At 30.8% G+C, this 18,471-nt stretch overlaps 3 protein-coding genes and 3 long non-coding RNA genes across 11 annotated transcripts in view; 2 read left to right on the top strand and 4 right to left on the bottom strand.

The window, feature by feature from the left end:
- The window catches only part of LOC105280161, a 386,539-nt gene that overhangs the window by 114,909 nt on the left and 253,159 nt on the right, over positions 1-18,471 (bottom strand). The window lies entirely within an intron of this gene.
- The window catches only part of LOC113561461, a 38,825-nt gene that overhangs the window by 14,393 nt on the left and 5,961 nt on the right, over positions 1-18,471 (bottom strand). For 2 of the 4 annotated variants that reach the window (XR_003406182.1, XR_003406180.1), the window contains exons 4-6: positions 17,981-18,089; positions 16,715-16,855; positions 5,896-6,082 (exon numbers count right to left, since the gene is read on the bottom strand). This is a non-coding gene — a long non-coding RNA (uncharacterized LOC113561461). Of the gene's footprint in view, positions 1-5,179; positions 6,083-16,714; positions 16,856-17,980; positions 18,090-18,471 lie in introns of those variants that run through there. The other 2 variants (XR_003406181.1, XR_003406179.1) reach the window with 2 other exon arrangements.
- LOC109611010 lies at positions 509-1,222 on the bottom strand. Its single transcript, XR_003406184.1, has 2 exons — positions 1,130-1,222; positions 509-821 (listed from the first exon to the last, which is right to left on the bottom strand). It is a non-coding gene; the product is annotated as an uncharacterized LOC109611010 (long non-coding RNA).
- LOC105280150 (odorant receptor 24a) lies at positions 1,169-8,360 on the top strand. The gene is made up of 10 exons (XM_011340417.3): positions 1,169-1,256; positions 3,073-3,721; positions 4,276-4,395; positions 4,520-4,637; positions 5,512-5,773; positions 5,892-6,008; positions 6,309-6,399; positions 6,745-6,890; positions 7,110-7,242; positions 7,320-8,360. The coding sequence occupies exons 2-10, from the start codon at positions 3,581-3,583 to the stop codon at positions 7,371-7,373; spliced, it is 1,182 nt and encodes a 393-aa protein (XP_011338719.2). The 5' UTR covers positions 1,169-1,256; positions 3,073-3,580; the 3' UTR covers positions 7,374-8,360.
- On the bottom strand, positions 9,564-10,883 carry LOC109611014. The gene is made up of 2 exons (XR_002193331.2): positions 10,795-10,883; positions 9,564-10,646 (listed from the first exon to the last, which is right to left on the bottom strand). It is a non-coding gene; the product is annotated as an uncharacterized LOC109611014 (long non-coding RNA).
- LOC105280152 (odorant receptor 24a) lies at positions 11,363-18,466 on the top strand. 3 transcript variants are annotated; one of them, XM_026967842.1, is made up of 10 exons: positions 11,363-11,525; positions 12,097-12,216; positions 12,367-12,484; positions 13,509-13,773; positions 13,880-13,996; positions 15,058-15,148; positions 15,499-15,641; positions 16,787-16,919; positions 17,001-17,088; positions 17,859-18,466. In XM_026967842.1, the coding sequence occupies exons 1-9, from the start codon at positions 11,385-11,387 to the stop codon at positions 17,049-17,051; spliced, it is 1,179 nt and encodes a 392-aa protein (XP_026823643.1). In that variant the 5' UTR covers positions 11,363-11,384; the 3' UTR covers positions 17,052-17,088; positions 17,859-18,466. The 3 variants fall into 3 exon arrangements, with proteins under 3 accessions (XP_026823643.1, XP_026823641.1, XP_026823644.1); XM_026967840.1 differs by having other exon boundaries at positions 17,001-17,092; XM_026967843.1 differs by lacking the exons at positions 16,787-16,919; positions 17,001-17,088; positions 17,859-18,466 and adding an exon at positions 15,796-16,654.

The raw sequence follows: 18,471 nt of genomic DNA, 5'->3' as shown, positions 1-18,471 counted from the left end.
TTTATTAATCACCCAGCAAACATTTTGGTTGTGGGATGTTGCCAAATGAGAAACAACTGTCAGCGGAACTATAATGCCAAAGCCAGAGCCTACTGTGTCCTCAGTTGGTCTCCAATGTGAACCAAATCTGACGAACATATTCCACAGTCAAATTGACGACAACATTAGAGCAGATCTGACAATAGAACGGTGAAAATGTTGCATATTGACGGAAGTGTGCTAACAGAATTGCAACAAAGTATGTTAACAAAGTATGTTTTCTATTTGCGACCTTCCAGCAAACATAATTTGTTGCCACATTTGTAATTGCAGAAAATGTTTGTTGGGTACTAGGATTGCTAAAATTGAAAGTTTAATATGGGACTTTGTCCAGAATACGTAAGAATAATATGATCCGATTACTTGAGAGTCGTGCAAGTTTAACCTGGAAGCACCCTCAAGTTAATAAGTAAGATGCAAGTAGAAATTATTATGACATTCTTAGTTTAAGATATTCAAAACTTATTTCGTTCCGCTTTCGCAGATCACTCATGTATGAGATTTATTACAAATGCTACGCGCGTACAACTTCACAAGTTTAAAAGTTTAGAATCGCAATCACTGCTTCGGTTGCTCATCTCTTATTATTAATATGAAAATATCTAAAATAAAAAAGCTACCTTCAACGATATGTACAGTATTTTCTGTATATATTATAAAAGTCGTCGAAGCGGTTACCTACCCCGTTATTTCCATTTGTGACCTTCCGGCAAACATAATTTGTTGCCACATTTGCAATTGCAGAAAATGTTATAGGGGACAGTCTTACACACTAACACCTTCTACAAGAATGACAACCAAAAAAAATTTATTAACATGCCAACATCAGTATTTCTTCACATTAACAAGTAATATTGTTTTCTACTCAATAACTATTTATAATCGTAATCGTAAACAGATTTAAGGAAATTAACTATAATAAAATCAAATTAAATAAAAACAAATTAACACTTAATTAACACACCAAGCGAGTGTGGGTACAATAGTAACGCTACAAGTGTCCCCAAGCATTGGTGGTACAATTGTTCCCGACTGATTAAAGTAATAAAGGAAGAAAAATACTTCAGATTTTGTAGATTATAAAACTTACTTGAGGAGGGAAAAAAGTAATTATTGCTCCTGCACACGTGTACATTCCGCGAAGGCCAGCAAAAGACTAACGAATAAATGCCTATCTATTTAGCGTATATTGCTTCGCAATCACACAAATATACCTGGTATGACTTTAGAATTATTCACGCTGTTACAACTGTACCGTGGTACTTTTGTCCTGCATGCTTGGGAATCTTCCAAATATCTATAATCTCCTAAATATCTGTAATCGTTATACTGTATCGTTATGAAATTAGCATTCATATTATTATGCATGCATATTTGATATTTAAATCCTATTATGTGCGAAACTAAAAAAACTAACATTATTTAATATGTGCAACATTTTAGGTATTTTTCGTTTTTTGTTTTATGTGTGTTATGTTATTTCGATTATGATATTAATCTTATTTCAAAAATAAGTCGGGACGTACATACACATATACACTCATATATGTTATTAATGTTATTAAATGTTATTAAATCAAAAAAAGCATTTTTAGAATGTATTGGGTTGTTCGGAAAGTTATTTCGTTTTTTCAAGGAAAAATGAAAGGCGGTTTTTTCATATTTAGAAAAAATTTTATTCAGTGATGTATTGGCCATTTTGTTCCACTACCTTTCGCCATCTTTCTGGCAACTTTAAGATTCCACGCTCATAGAAGTCCTTCTCCTTATTGACAAAAAATTGAACCAAGTGATTTTTGACGCCTTCATTTGAATCGAAGTTTACATTGTTCAAAGAATTTTGTAGAGACCGGAACAAATGGTAATCGGATGGTGCCAGATCAGGAGAGTGGGTGTGGTAGCACATCCCATCCAAGCTGTAAAAGCTTCTGGCGAGTGACGAAACTTGTGTGTGGTCTGGCATTGTCGTGATGGAATACGACACCTTTCCTATTCGCCAATTCTGGTCGCTTCTGCTTGATGGCAGCATCCAATTCATCCAGCTGACGACAATACACTTTCGTATCAATCGTCTGGTTGCTTGGTAGTAGCTCGAAAAATACGATTCCCTTCCAATCCCACCATACAGAAAGCATGATCTTCTTTTGATGAATATCTGCCTTGGATGTCGATTGAGCAGGTTCATCTTGCCTGAACCATGATCGTTTTCGCTTAACATTGTTGTAAACAATCCATTTTTCATCTCCAGTTATGATTCGCTTCAAAAATGGTTCATTTTCTTCACGTTTCAACAATGAATCGCAGATGGTAATGCGTCGAATCAAGTCAATTTCCTTTAAATTGTGTGGAACCCAAATATCGAGCTTTGAAACGAATCCAAGGCGTTTCAAATGATCGTAAACGGTCGAATTCGATAAATTTAACTTTTCAGCAATTTCGCGTGTTGTTATGCGACGGTTTGCATCCACCAGAGCCTTTATTTTCTCGTCATTAGCTTTAATTGGCCGACCTGAACGTGGTGCATCTTTCAAATCGAAATTTCCAGTACGAAATTTCGAAAACCAATTCTGATACTGACGTTCACTCAATACATCTTCTCCATACACGGTACACAATTTTTTTCTCGCTTGCACTGCATTTTTACCCTTTCAGTAGTAAAAAAGCAAAATATTACGAAAATGCTCACTTTGATTTTCCATGTTTGATGTGATGCCAAAAAACAATTACTTGACAGATCGCAACACAATAAGATACTAAATGACGTCTGAAATGTCAGTTGTCAAAATATAAAACGAATTTGCCGCTTAGAGTAAGGTTAAGTATCGAGGAACGCGACTAACGACATCGCTTTGTGAAAAACGAAATTACTTTCCGAACAACCCAATAATTATAAAATCGTCATACCGCAACAATACGCATATACCGCACGATACAATAAGCAACTACATATATTCAAATACATACAAAACTTTCTGAAAAACCAGAATTTTGAATACAATTATATATAATATCGAAATATAATAAAAATTACAGACAGATCACTTGTACATTTGTACGCAAGATCAACGGGGCAGTGCTCCTAAAATGCGCAACGTGAAGACGTATTACTATTGGAAAACTCAATTCGCTGGCGTGAACTTCACTGAAGATATCATGACTATTTTTCTCTGAGAAATAAATGTTCATTATATTTTTCTTACAGTGTAAAATCGATTAACCGCCCTCTTTTTTCTCTCGCACAAATTGCGGGCAAATTATTTCTATAGCATTTTCCGTTCAATATCATTACTTGGTTATCTTATAACATATTCACCACGTTGTGCTTAATATTTTATGTTATTTCGGGAAAGTAAGGTTGTGACAAATTTATGAAAAATGCTGTAGACAATTTGAAAAAATTAGATAATTTGCCTGAATTACGTAATTCACTGTAGGTAATTTAGCTAAAAGAAAAATACAGAAAAGTAGTCGACCTATTCTTCGGTAGAAGATGCAATTCTGATCGACATATTCTCAAACGCAGTCGAATGATCGAAGAAGAATGATACGTATAGTTGAACATTTTAGAATCCATCGAATTTTACTACTTGCTATTGGCTTATGGCCTTACAATCCATCAAAATTTGTTAAACTTCGATTATTACTGTTTATTCTTATTACAAATAGCTTTATTATATTTCAGGTATGTATATATTGAATTATTACTTAATGAAATACTACGTATTTATATTGTTGCGTCCGGGCAGACTCCGGCTCGACGCACACACTCGCGCTCGCTCGCACTCACTCGCAATTACATTAACTGCAATTGCTACGTTATGATTATACACATTTATGACATCAGTATATAAATAAAATTATTAATATTTCTTAACAGATATTCATAGCAATTAGTAATTTTATAATCGCTAATAACAGCTGGTACAAAGTCAATTGCAATTTAAGTTTTAAACGCTTATTAGCGAATGGTTATGTCATAAAAGTGAAAACTTTTGTTTTCCTTATCTTCTTACTTTTTAAGTTTTGCATATTTGTTGAACATCGCTATAAATGCTTTTGAAAAAAATGTGTTAGCATCGGCGAACATACAAGTAAAAATTATAACATTATTGAAACTAAATATAAAAATTATAAAGTTTGTTTAAGTTTGCCCATTAACGAAACATGCGGTTTAATAATTAGATAGATAGTATGCAATTTTCTTATTATTGCTTATAATCAATTTCTTAATTACAGTTTACATCATTTATAACTGCGGAATGTACTGCTGATCATATCCTTAAAGTTCTGTCTGTAATGCTTTTTTTCCTTTTCTGTGATGTACATTACACTTCCTATTGGATTAACGCACATATTGTAAGCTAGGTTTATATTTGAGTACACTCTTAAACGTCTATCATAAATGAGACATTATACATCTTAAGTCTTTCCGAATTTTAACATAAATGTGAAATTGCATGAAATATTATTACTACGATAGCTGAAAGGTTTTGTGGAGCGCCTCCAACATGTCTACAACGATTTAAAAGATGAAAACGAAATCGCTATATTCAACAAGTACGGAAACATTGCGGATCATATTACCGTTATAATTACATGTAAGAAATTATTGAATGACATTATATAAATATACAAACATGTAAAATTGTAAATCAAAAAGGAAGCCAGAAATTATAAACACAAAGTTACACTCTTGAAGTAGATTACAGAAATACGAAAAGTTTAACCGTTTCACTGCAAGTGCAATCGCTTTCCCGCTTGTCTTTTCGCTTGTTAAAATTGAGACGAGTTAAGGATGTACATGACGGACTGGCTATACGAAAAGTTAGTCAAATTTGGAGATTTACAATATAGCATCTTTTTTCGTTTATTTCTTCTAGAAAATTACTTTAAACGAACTAAAAAGTGATTAAGTTTTCAGATTTCAAAGCACATGCATATTTTTGTGTTTAAATTATTGAAAAGTAAAATTTTTGCAATATTTAAAATCGCTCATATTCTCAGGCTGTACTATAGTACAGTCTGAACATAGAAGAAATAAACGGAAAAAGACATTTTGTAAACCTTCAATTTTGACTAATTTTTTGTACAGACAGTGCTCTATATACAGCCTTAATACATTTGTCTAGTAATTTCTTTATTTTCAATAGCTTCTCATTTTGTAAAGAAACTTTCCAGTTAGTTTAGGTGAGGATAAAAGATATATATAAAGTTACAAGGATAAAAATAAATACAAATTGTGAAGTACGTTTATATTCAACAGATTTCATAATTTATTTCTTACTCTAACAATGTTGACATCGTACAATTGAAATAAATTTGCAGTCAAACGATGAAATAATTACAGAATACTTTAACAATGAAAAATTACTAAAATATAAATAATATGTATAGGCAATATTTTGAGATAATAAAGAATATCAGTTTAAGTGATTCATCTATTTCATTAATTATTATAAAACATCTTTACAGCTTTTACGGCATGCAGCGTACTTATTCTTTCTCTTTTGCCACTATTGCCTTGTATTCTTGGTACCTTTTTATTCGCAAATGAATCTCACCCACTTTACAATATAATTGAAACTGAATATTTCGTTGATGAAGAAAAGACTTTTTATTTGACTTTGCTGCACACGTATGCATCTCTTTACATAGGAGTGACTGCTACAGTGGGAGGAGGTTTGGTAGTATTAACATACATAATACACATTTGCGGTTTATTTAGCATTGCTAGGTAAGAAACAAATGTAAAACTAAATGGAAGGATTGTGGTGATTATGAATGAAATCTTTTTTATTGTCTAGTATGAATGTGAGAATTTAATATAATAGAAATAATAAATTTATTTATAGGTACCGTATGAATCAATTGCTGATATTAAATATTCACGACAAAACTAATCTGAAAAACAATATGGACATCGATGAGAAGATAGCTCGTATAGTGGATTTTCACTGCATAGCCTTTGAGTGCGTTTCTGCTACACATATATTGTGATCCGAAACACTGGTAATATTTTTAAATATAGGTTCTATGGAACAGTCTAAAACAAAAAATTTAATAGAAAAATGTTGTGGTTATAATATATTTAGTTTTTAAATATGAAACAACTAATAAATATTTGCTAATAAAAGGTGAAAATTTCGTGCTCTCTGGTATGTCGAAATGTGATATTTATTATGGGTAATTTGGGACACCTATATACAATATTTTCTATTTTTTAAATAGTTCTAGTAAAGGTGAAATGAAATATTCTCATGTTTTTCAAGGTTGTCTGAATTTTATGTATCTAATTTCAATGGAACATATTTTTGTATAATATTGCTAGTCGTAATATGTTTAAGTCTTAATCTCTATCAAGTAAGCTCTTTAATTAAGTGTCATTCTTTTGTGTGTATTGCAATTCCTGACTGAGCAATTGTACAAAAGTGTAACTGTCTGGATCTGCAACATACATATAAAGAGATCGAGAAAAAAATTATTATGCATACATATTCGATATTTAATTTCTATTATTTGCAAAACTCAAAAACCTAACATTATTTAATATGTGCAGCATTTTATGTATTTTTTATTTTTCGTTTTATGTGTATTATGATATGCAACTGTTTTCCAAAATAATTTGGAACGTACACGCACACAACTAAACATATCCACATATGTAATGCAGAATGCAAGAATTATTATATTATTATATTATTTTAGGTCTTTCAAAGTGTATTGCATCGAACGAGTGTAGAGGAAAGTGTATTCCACCTTATATTTGCAGTTGCTATTATTATATATTCATTTGTGTCCAACTATGCCGGTCAAGAAGTTATAGATCATTATAACGACATGTTTTATGTTGCGTAAGATATTGTAATATAGATAGTTGGCATTCATAACTTGCATAATCTTAAGCATCACGTATTAAAATATCCAAATAGAATAACAAAAATTCATGTCTATATTAACAGTTTTAAACATAGCTTCCTTATGATAAAGCATATACTTGTACCCTAATATTTTAACAGATACATTTTATGCACTTTAAATGATCATGTTATTGATTAACTATTGCTTTACAGATACAACATTCAATGGTATACGACCCCTATACGCATACAGAGATTGATATTGTTTCTGTTGCAACGAAGCTGTAAGATTTACTGCCTCAGGATAGGTGGGCTTTTTAATCCATCTTTAGAATGCTTTGCTTCGGTAAATCTGTATTATTTATCAATTATCAAACATTTATAAGAACACTTTGAAGTCGAAACTAACAAGTTTCATTACAGCTGTTTGCTGCATCCATGTCTTACTTTACTATGATGTATTCTACACAGAAGTGATAACAATATCAATCACTTAATAGCATATTGAAAAAACTAGGTACGCTGAAATATCAACAATTATCCTATTTTTATATAAAAGTTTTGTATTTTAATTAATTTCATAAAATTATCGATATACGATTAATATCAAATAATATTATAATGCAGTTTACGTAAAATTACGGAAAACAATCGTAAGTAATGTGTGAATAAATAAAACATGATGCACCGGTGATATTTTCTGATAGTGTGTGTAGTGTGATGTGATGTAGTGTATGTGCAAGTGCATGACTGCGTTTGTGCACATATGTGTCCGCGTTTTTTGTGTGTGTGTTTCTACGTACTATATCCCTCCATATATCTAAACATATTTTTTATTTAGTGTTTATCTTGCATGCTTGGGAATCTTCCAAATATCTATAATCTCCTAAATATCTGTAATCGTTATACTGTATCGTTATGAAAGTAGCATTCATATTATTATGCATGCATATTTGATATCTAAATCCTATTATGTGCGAAACTAAAAAAACTAACATTATTTAATATGCGCAACATTTTAGGTATTTTTCGTTTTTTGTTTTATGTGTGTTATGTTATTTCGATTATGATATTAGTCTTATTTCAAAAATAAGTCGGGACGTACATACACACATATATGTTATTAATATTATTAAATGTTATTAAATCAAAAAAAGCATTTTTAGAATGTAATTAGAAAATCGTCATATCGCAACAATACGCATATACCGCACGATACAATTATATATAACATCACCAAAATATAATAAAAATTGCAGACAGATCACTTGTACATTTGAACGCAAGATCAACGGGGCAGTGCTCCTTTTAAAAAACGGGTGTACGTTACGAATACTAAACTGAGGGACTAAAATGAGGAATGTGAAGACGTATTACTATTGGAAAAATCAATTCGCTGACGTGAACTTCACTCAAGATATTATGACTATTTTTCTCTGAGAAATAAATGTTCATTATATTTTTCTTACAGTGTAAAATCGATTAACCGCCCTCTTTTTTCTCTCGCACAAATTGCGGGCAAATTATTTCTATAGCATTTTGATTTCAATATCATTATGTGGTTATCCTATAACATTTCTATACCATTATAGTGTATTCACTACATTGTGCTTAATATTGTATGTTATTACGGGCAATAAGGTTGTGACAAATTTATGAAAAATGATCTACACAATTTTTAAAAAATGAGAAAATTTGCCTGAATTACGTAATTTACTGTAGGTAATTTAGCTAAAAGAAAAAAGATAGAAAAACATTTGGTAGAAGATGCAATTCTGATCGATACATCATTCTCAAATGCAGTCGAATGCTGGAAGGAGAATGATACGTATAGGTGAAAATTTTAGAATCCATCGAATTTTACTACTTGCTATTGGCTTATGGCCTTTCAATCAGTTAAAGTTCGTTTTCAATTACCACTGTTCGTTGTTGTTCCAAATAGCTTTATTATATTTTAGGTCTGTAAATATTTTGAATTGTTTTATTACATAATGAAACACACATCTATAATTTGTATTTCTATTATCATTGCATTTGTTCCATTCCAAATACGATTTAATGTGTCGTTATATTACACTTACTTGTTAAATGTAAATTGTAGAAATTAACGTTGCAATTGTCACGCCATGATATTATACACGTTTATAATATCATTATATATCAAAAATAATTGAATAATTTATATGTCATACCTGATAACCATATAATTATCAATTTTAATAATTGCTGACTACAGCTGGCGCAAAGATTTACAACTTAATTTTTAACCACTTATTAAGCGAATGGGTATGTCATAAACATAATAATTTGTTTTTCGTTTTACTTTTTAATTGTTCTGTGTAGATTTCTTATATTGTTTCTATATATTATTCTATATATTTATAGAAATTTCTATAACTTTCTATAAATATTGTCGCAATACAATGTGTTGGCATCCGCAAAGATAAAAATTAAAATTAACTTTTTATTAAAATTGCATAAAAAAGATTATTATAGTTCTTTTAGGTTTACCACTAACAAAAACCTATGCTTTCATAATTAGATACAAATGCCGCTTTTATAATATAGACCTTTAATATATTCATTAATTGTAGCTTACGTCTTTTATAACTGCCGAATGTACTGTTGACCTTATTATTAAAATTTTGTCTACAATATTCTTTTTTCTTTTGGGCGAAGTTCATCAAATTTCTTTTTGGGTTAACGCATACACTGTAAGTTGAGCTTTTACTTTAATATATTGCTAAACATTTAAGATAAATAAGGCTTTATATACCATAAGTTTTCAAAAGTTTATCACAATTTATTTTATCAAAAAGAAATTGTCTGATATATTATTAATATAATACGATAGGTGAAGTGTTTTGTAAACCGTCTTCAATATTTCTGTAACGAATTAAAAGATGAAAACGAAATCGCAATAATCAAAAAATATGGAAATAGCGCGGAACATAGTACGATTGCAGTTACATGTAAGGAAATATTAAATGACACCAACTAAGCTCCTGCATGTCCGTACGCACAAGCTGTTTATATTATATAATTATGAGATTATAAACATACAAAAACATGTAAATCCGAAGAGGAGCCAGAAATGAGCAAAGTTAGCATTCTGCAAGTATATTACAAAAATACAGAAAAGTTGAACTGTTTTATTACAAATGTACGCAATCTTATTCTCAATTGTTAAAAATGGGATGAGCGATCTTGCTCAACAGCAACAGTTACACAACTGTCTTAGCAGCATGGACGCAACGACGTGACAACGCGGTATGGCAGAGGAACACTCAAGCACACTACCAGGCACCTCACAGCATGTACCTTCGAAAGGACGGCACTGATTCGCTAGAATTTACTTAACAATAACTCTTTCATTAAGCATCGTAAAAAAAATAGTTCAGGACTTTTCGACTCAACTTTCCATAAGGAATAACACTATGTACTTCGTGGCCGCGAGATAAGAAACACTCTGTGTGTGTGTATATATATATATATATAATTATGGAAAACAGTCGGAATATTGTTTGAGAATATAAGATACTAGACACCAGCGTTATTGAAATCACTATGTGTATGTAGATGCGTGCGTGCATGCGTGCATGCTTATGAGCGTGTGCGTGTGCGTGTGTGTTACATATTACATTTTATATTTTTAAAAGTATTTTTTAATTAAACTTATTTATTATCTTGCAAGATGAGATGTCTTCGCGGAATAGATCAAATATCTATACATAGATACAGTTAGCATTCCTGTGGATATTATTAAACCAGAATGGTCATCATTAGAATATGATTAGAAAATTGTTCTATCATATCAATAAGGTGATGTCACAGAATACCACAGATAATAGATTTACTTAAAAATTCATGTTTTTCAATAAACCAGAATTTTGAATACCTCTGTATGTAATATCACAATAATATAACAAAAATTACAAGCAGATCATTTATGCAATTAGGTGCAGTTATCCGCAAGATCAACGAAATTGCTTTTAAAATACGGTACGTATAAGTATACGTTACGAATATGTGGACTAAAATGAAGAACATGAAAACATGCTTGGAAAAATCAATTGCGCTTGCGCGAACTTCAATCAAGATGTCATGGCTACATTATGCTGTCAGGAATAAATATCCGTCCTAGTGTTGTCAGGCGTCAAATTGATGGGTTCATCGTATACTTTTCCCTCCCATGCATGTTGCGAGGAAATTATTTCTATAGCATTGTCTTTCCTGTTTCTATAGCTTTATAACATATTCACTACATTGTAGTTAGTAGTTTACGTTATTATGGGGTCGGTACGTTCACAACAAATTCTAAGAAAAAACGTGTAGTCAAGTTTAATAAAATATGATAAAGACAGGTTGCCGAAGTGAGTTATTTATCCTATGCAAAAAGAAAAACATTCGACGTATTCTTTGGAAGAAGAGGTACACGAACTCTAATCGGCATATTATTTTCAACTGCAGTCACATACTCGAAGTAGAATGATCTCTATAGCTCAACATTTTAGACTCCATCGAAATGTGTTATTCGTTATTGGCTTATGGCCTTACAACCAATCAAAGTTTGTTAAATTGCAATTAATACTGTTCTTGTTTGTTCAAACTAGCTTTATTGTATTTCAGGTATATATGTATTTTGCAATATATAAATATGTTTTAGTACTTACAACATATTACGTATTTCTATTATCGTAGCACTTGTTCAATTTGAAGCAAGATTACAAATGTGGTTATAGTACACTTATTTATTAAAATATAATATAATGCAATTGTTACGTTATGATTACACACATCTGTAATATCATTGTATAGAGGAAATAATTTATATCTCTTATCTGATATTCATAATAGTTATTAATTCCTATAATTGCGGATTACAGATTAAGCAAATTAAATTAAACTACCACTTAATTTTTGAACTCTTATTGAGCACACAATTATATCCTAAGCATTCTTACTGTTTTTTTCCCTTTTCACTTTTTAATTGTTTTGTGCAGATTTGTTAAACCTTCTAATAAATAGTTTGCTACAAAATGTAAATCCGCAAACATGCAAATAAAAAATAGATTTTTATTAAACCAACGAAAAAGGCTTGAAGTTTATTAGCTTTTGTCATTAACGGAACCTGCAGTTTCAAAATTAGATACGTATTCAGCTTTCTTATATAATATATTTATAAATTTATTAATTGCAGCTTACGTCACTTATAACTGCGGAATGTACTATTGATCTTGTTATTAAAATTCTGTCTACAATATTCTATTTTCTTTTCTGCGTAACACATTACATTTCTTTTTGGATTAACGCATACACTGTAAGTTGAGCTTTTGCTTCAGTATACTCCTAAACGTTTATGATAAATAAAACATTATAAATCTTTTTGAATATCAGTACAAATCGAAATTGCCTTATATTATTTTATTATTAATATTATTAATTAATATTATTATTACTAATACTATAGGTGAGAGGCTTTGTGGAGCGTCTTCAGCATATCTGTAATAAATTAAAAGATAAAAACGAAATAGCTATAATGAAAAGATATGGAAGCATTGCGGAAAATGTTACGTTTTTCATAATGTGTAAGAAAATGTTGAATGATATCTACTAGGCTCTTGCGCAAGAGCTATATATTATATAATTATTATAATATAAATATATGAACTTCTATATTAAACGGGAAGTGAGAAATTGTAAAGAAAGTTAGCATTCTGCAAGTAATATTTTACAGAAATATGGGAAAGTTAAACTCATTGCAAATAAACGCAAACACATTCTTCTCGCTTGTTAAAAGTGCGATGACGGCAAGAATGACACCTTACTCCACCTTACTGTTAATGCGAAGTCGAAACAAATCTATCATATGTGCATTGTGTCATCCCGTAAGTAAATAATTTTGTTTGTGATTTCTCCGTAATTTTATCTAAAAATTTACATTTAATGTAAAACATTAATATTAGAATGAGTAATATTCAATTGTTGCAAGATGGAGAGAATATCATGGATGCGATAACAGGAATCTCAATTGTAATTATTAAAATTAATTAAATCAATTAATAATAATCAGTTAAGATAAAAATGACATTTTACTTATGGGATGACCTCATAGTATATTGTTTTTCACTAGACAACGCCGTATATTGTGCATTTTATTCGGTTTTACTTTTAGCTTATTGTATTGTATAGCTTAATGTAAATATTACATTATTATTATTTATTATTTTGTTTTCCCATGAATAATAAAGTTGTTCCTTCTACTTGTTCTTTAATATATTTATATATTTATATTGGTTTATTTCCATTAGTTTATTTCTTATTGTGTAAACAAACGTTTAGTTCTGGATATATATACAAAGTTACAATAAAAACAAATGAAAATTTTTATAATGTTTATATAAAAATCTGCACATTTTATCTTTTACTCTATGACAATTTTGATATCGTACTACTACTATTAAAGATACCGCAGTCATCCAATTAAATAATTAAAAAATTAAACGATAGAAAATTAGAAGTATGTACAATAACATAATATTTCAATATAATACAGAACACCAATTGAAGTAATTAATCTATCTGATCAATTATTTTAAAACGTCCTTATAGTGTTTGCGGTGTGCTGCGTATTTATGCTTTCTCTTTTGCCAATTTTACCTTGGATTCTTGGCACCTTTTTATTCGCAAATGAATCTCAACCACTTTACGATATACAAATTGTAACTGAATATTTTGTTGATAAAGAAAAGACTTTTTATTTGACTTTGCTGCACACATATGCATCTCTTTACATAGGAGTGACTGCGATGGTGGGAGGAGGAATGATGCTAATAGCATACCTCATACACATTTGCGGTTTATTTAGCATTGCTAGGTAAGAAACAAATATAAAATTGGATCGAAGGATTATGTTTATGAATAAAATCATTTTCATCTTCCAATATAAATATAATAGTGCTGCATAATAAATTTATTTCTAGTTACCGTATGGAGCAATCATTGATATTAAATATTAACGAAAAACCTAATTTGAGAAACAAAAAAGAAATCGACAAGAAAATAGGCCATGCAGTGGATGTTCATCGCACAGCCATTGAGTGCGTTTCTGCTATACATATACAGGGTGTCCCGGGTTTTAACCGACAAACTGCGGGAGCATATTCTACTAGTGGAAATAAGAAAAAATTCTTATATCGAGTTTGCTTAGAAATGCTTTATTACAAAGTTATAAACCAATATTGAAAAGAAATATCAGATAAGTAACAACGGAACATAGTGTAGAATTTGGAAGGTCGAAGATGTTTATGTTATGTGTATTCACATGTATTCATGTTCACTATGTTGAAACGATTCAGTATGATTGTTACTTTCACAACAGTAGCTGTTAGATTTCAATCGTCGTGTGAACTAGCAATTACTATCAGAATGCCAAAAGTGTTTTCAAATGAGGAATACACTGATATTCATTTCGTGTACGGATTCTGTGACGGAAATGCACGAGCTGCCGTACGAGAGTATCAACGTAGATTTCCTAACAGGAGAGTACCAGATAGATTTAAAGCAACGAATTACTAATTCAGTTACTGAGATGCAACAAAATTTTCAGGAATGTCGTACCGTAACAAATTCTGTACTACGTCGATGTCTAGCTTGTATCGATGTGCAAGGACAACATTTTGAAATGCGTCACTAAATCATTGCGTAGATAATTTTTATTTTTGTGAAAAAATCCGTTGTTACTTATCTCATATTTTTTTCAATATTGGTTTATAACTTTGTAATAAAGCATTTCTAAGCAAACTCGATATAAGAATTTTTTCTTATTTCCACTAGTAGAATATGCTCCCGCAGTTTGTCGGTTAAAACCCGGGACACCCTGTATGGTGATGAAAACACCGGTAATAATTTTATGGACAGATTCTAAGGAACATTCTAAAACAAAAATTTTAATATGAAAATGTCGACGTTATAATATGTATATTTAGTTTTTAAATGTGAAATGATTTTCTAATAATTTTCTAATAAAACTTTAAAATTTTGCGCGCTCATGTATGTCGAAATGTCATAATTATTACGGGTAATTTGGGGTACCTATATACGTCCTATTTCTTAAATATTTATAGTATATGTAAAGTTAATTGCTCTCATATTTTTTAAGGTTGTCTGAATTTTTTATATCTAATTTCCATGGCACATTCTTTTGTATAATAGCGATGATGGTACTATGTTTAAGTCTCAATCTCTACCAAGTAAGTTTAAGTAAATTTTCGAAATTCCTTTATGTGTTCTTGAATAGGCAATTCAACAGAATATGTAAACTGTCTAGATTTGCAGATGTAGAAAACTATAAAAAGAAAAAAGAAGAAAATTATAACATGTCTATATCTGAACCTTAATTCATATTATTATATTATATTCAAGGCCCAAATTTGTGAAAAAATCGAAATTATTTAATATAAGAAACATTTTCTATATTTTACGTTTCATGTTTATCTATTATAATATGTAACTCATCTGAAAAATAATTTGGGACACGCATGCTCATCACATACACACATATCTACATACATAATGCACAATCTGAGAATTATCATTTTAGATCTCCCAAAGTGCATTGCATCAAAATATAGACGAATGTCTATTTCACCTTATATTTGCAATTGATATGCTTATATATTCGTTCATAGCCAACTATAGTGGTCAAGAAGTTATTGAACACTATAACGACATATTTTCTGTTGCGTAAGATATTTTGACATTAATACTTGATATTCATATCTTGTCCAATAATTACTCGAACGTATTAATGTACTCGAGAAGAAAATAAGAAATATATTTATTATTTTCTTAATAATTAATAATAGAACATAAGTTTTAAAGGATTATATATATACAGGGTGCGCCGTTAGAATCCAGACATGAAAACGTTTTATCGGAAAAGTCAGTTATTATTAGAGCCAATATTAAATATGCAAAGAAATACTTTAATATTCAACTTAAGAGATCCTCCCTGAGGATCGATGTAGCCATTCTGCGTCTCGTTCACCGCCTCAAAACTGGTCTAAAATGCAAGTATGTCGCCTCCAATTGGGTCCAGTCCATGGCGACGAACGCCTCGATGGAGGCCCGAAGAGAGACCATGATAGTATGCCTGAGGGTTGGTAACCCTCTCGATCACGATCCACCGTTGTTGAGAGGTTTCAGATAGGGCCTATTGGAAGGCCAGACGTCCTTGGACATGGCGACATTACTGGACAGCTAATTCTGAACCAAATAACTTGTGTGAACAGATGCAACGTCTTACTGGAAGATGTACGGCCTCCCCGAGGCCTGTCTCCATGTCTCCATCCAGTGGTTTACCACCGTCCTCAGGATCTAAGGAAAATTCCCGGGTTCTCCGAGATGAGGTTTTAAGTTCTTTGGATAAGCTCCGGCGTCCTCGTCGAATTTTCCCTGACTTGGATCTTCTTCGCCAGGGTGGAAAAGTCCTCCTCGGACTCCTCTGAGGCCACGTACTTCTGGACAACATCGTATACCGTCGACTTGGGGTATCCGAAGAACCTTATTATTTCACTTGGCGTTTTGCCAGCGCGAAGACTTTCAATAATCGGCGTCTTCCGGTTATATTCTGGGTTTAATCTGTGCAACTCGGCCTAAATTTCGAAGTTATGATGAGGTCTTACACACGTATCTGGTCTATCTTAGCGCCAATTGGCAACTGAATTCTAATATAATGAGAATTTCAAATACAATTTTATCCGGATTCTAACGGAGCATCCTGTACATATATATGGTATCTTATAAGATAGTAATACCTTAAGTTTATAACACAATCATATATTACGTATTTTAAATAATCATCTTATTGACTGATTATTATTTTGCAGATACAGTGTTCAATGGTATACAGCTCCTGTACGCATACAGAAATTGATATTATTTCTGTTGGAAAGAAGCTGTAAAAATTACGGGGTGAGAGTAGGTGGACTTTTTATAACATCTCTAGAGGGCTTTGCTACGGTAAAATTGCATTGTATATATCAATATACATGTTTAACATAACATATATTTTGATGGTTAAATTAATGTTTTTCATTACAGTTATTTACCACATCGATATCTTACTTTACTGTTATGTATTCTACACAGTGATACTAATATCAAACATCTACTAGTATATGGAAAACAAGTAGGTAAGCTTGAAGATAAGTGATAGCAATTGTCTCGTTTTCAATTAATTGGTTGCATAAAGTTATTAGTTTCATAAAATTATCAATTCATTATTAACAATTAATATTATAATATTATAATATTAATATTATAATGCAGTTAATAAAATTGCTGAGAAGTATCGGAATAATGTTTGAGCAAATAGAATATCATGCAGCAGAATTATTAACCCTTTGCACTCGGAGAGATTTCTCAGATCACCAACAACTCGAACATGTTTATTCACAAAATAATGGACATATCATTTCAAATAAAATCATATAGCGTTCGAACAAATATTATGTGTGCATAAGTTTTTCTCAATAATTACCTGCAGACTTTTCGTGTTCCCTTAGAAGGAATATTCGAGTTATTTGCTACATTTACGATCTTCCCTCTAAGAGGACAGTCAAGTGCAAAGGGTTAAAACCGCTAGTGTGTGTGTGCGCACGCGCGCGCGTGTGTAGTTAACATATTTATACGCTCTATCCCGTTATTCTGATTCAGATATTCCATTGCGATAATTTCTTAATGATATCCTATGATGACTTTCTGGATTCAGAATATATGTGCAATATACATATATTTTTTATTTTTACGTTATATTTATATATTTTTTTATATAATATACATATATATGTATATATGTTGTATATTTTATATATATAAAATTAAATATATAATTAAATATAAATATTGTATATGTTTTATATTTTATATATATAAAATTTTAGTTCTGTTTAATTTTAGAGTTGAATAAAAGGTCTTGTACCATTTTTTTTATGTAAATAATCATGTAAACTCCTGCGATGTATAAAAAGAATTACCAAATGACGTAAGCGTAAATACTGTAATACATATTAATGACTTACAAAATATAAGAGAAGGATGGAAGTAGTACGTTGTCCTTTCCCACTTTACGCGTGTTTGTGCCTGTTGCTAAGTAATACAGCTGTTGGCGTGCCAAGAGCACACCGCCTACTTTGGAATATATAATAAAGTGAAATTTAACAGGTGTGGCTATTGTATACATGAACATCTGTTGAATAACATACTATGCAATTTATCAAATTGATATTTTCCAAGTAATGAAATACGGAGATTCACTTGCATATTATAACAAATGTAATAAATTACAGATTACAATGTACTATATATTCTTTATCATATCAAAACTGACCTGTAACATCAGATACGCAACGCTGCTTTCAAGAAACATACCATACGAATGCCTGGACTAAAATAAACATCAAGAACTGTGTGAAAACACTAAAGCGTTTGTGTGAATTTCAGTCAAGATATTATGTCACGAGCGCTACTTTATGAGAAATAAATATCTATACGTATGGTATAGCGTCAAATC

Source organism: Ooceraea biroi, chromosome 2, assembly GCF_003672135.1.
Source record: "Ooceraea biroi isolate clonal line C1 chromosome 2, Obir_v5.4, whole genome shotgun sequence".
Taxonomy (NCBI): Eukaryota; Metazoa; Arthropoda; class Insecta; order Hymenoptera; family Formicidae; genus Ooceraea; species Ooceraea biroi.
Note: the sequence above shows the minus strand (reverse complement) of the source record. Positions and strands in the feature narration are given on the sequence as shown.

Excerpts from the sequence above, each read along its gene's own strand:
- LOC105280150 (XM_011340417.3), top strand. The coding sequence starts at position 3,581 with ATGATACGTATAGTTGAACATTTTAGAATCCATCGAATTTTACTACTT. Across the intron at positions 3,722-4,275 it reads ATAGCTTTATTATATTTCAG|TTTACATCATTTATAACTGC; the intron begins GTATGTATATAT and ends TCTTAATTACAG. Across the intron at positions 4,396-4,519 it reads ATTGGATTAACGCACATATT|CTGAAAGGTTTTGTGGAGCG; the intron begins GTAAGCTAGGTT and ends TTACTACGATAG.
- LOC105280152 (XM_026967842.1), top strand. The coding sequence starts at position 11,385 with ATGATCTCTATAGCTCAACATTTTAGACTCCATCGAAATGTGTTATTC. Across the intron at positions 13,774-13,879 it reads GGTTTATTTAGCATTGCTAG|TTACCGTATGGAGCAATCAT; the intron begins GTAAGAAACAAA and ends ATTTATTTCTAG. Across the intron at positions 15,149-15,498 it reads TAAGTCTCAATCTCTACCAA|ATCTCCCAAAGTGCATTGCA; the intron begins GTAAGTTTAAGT and ends TTATCATTTTAG.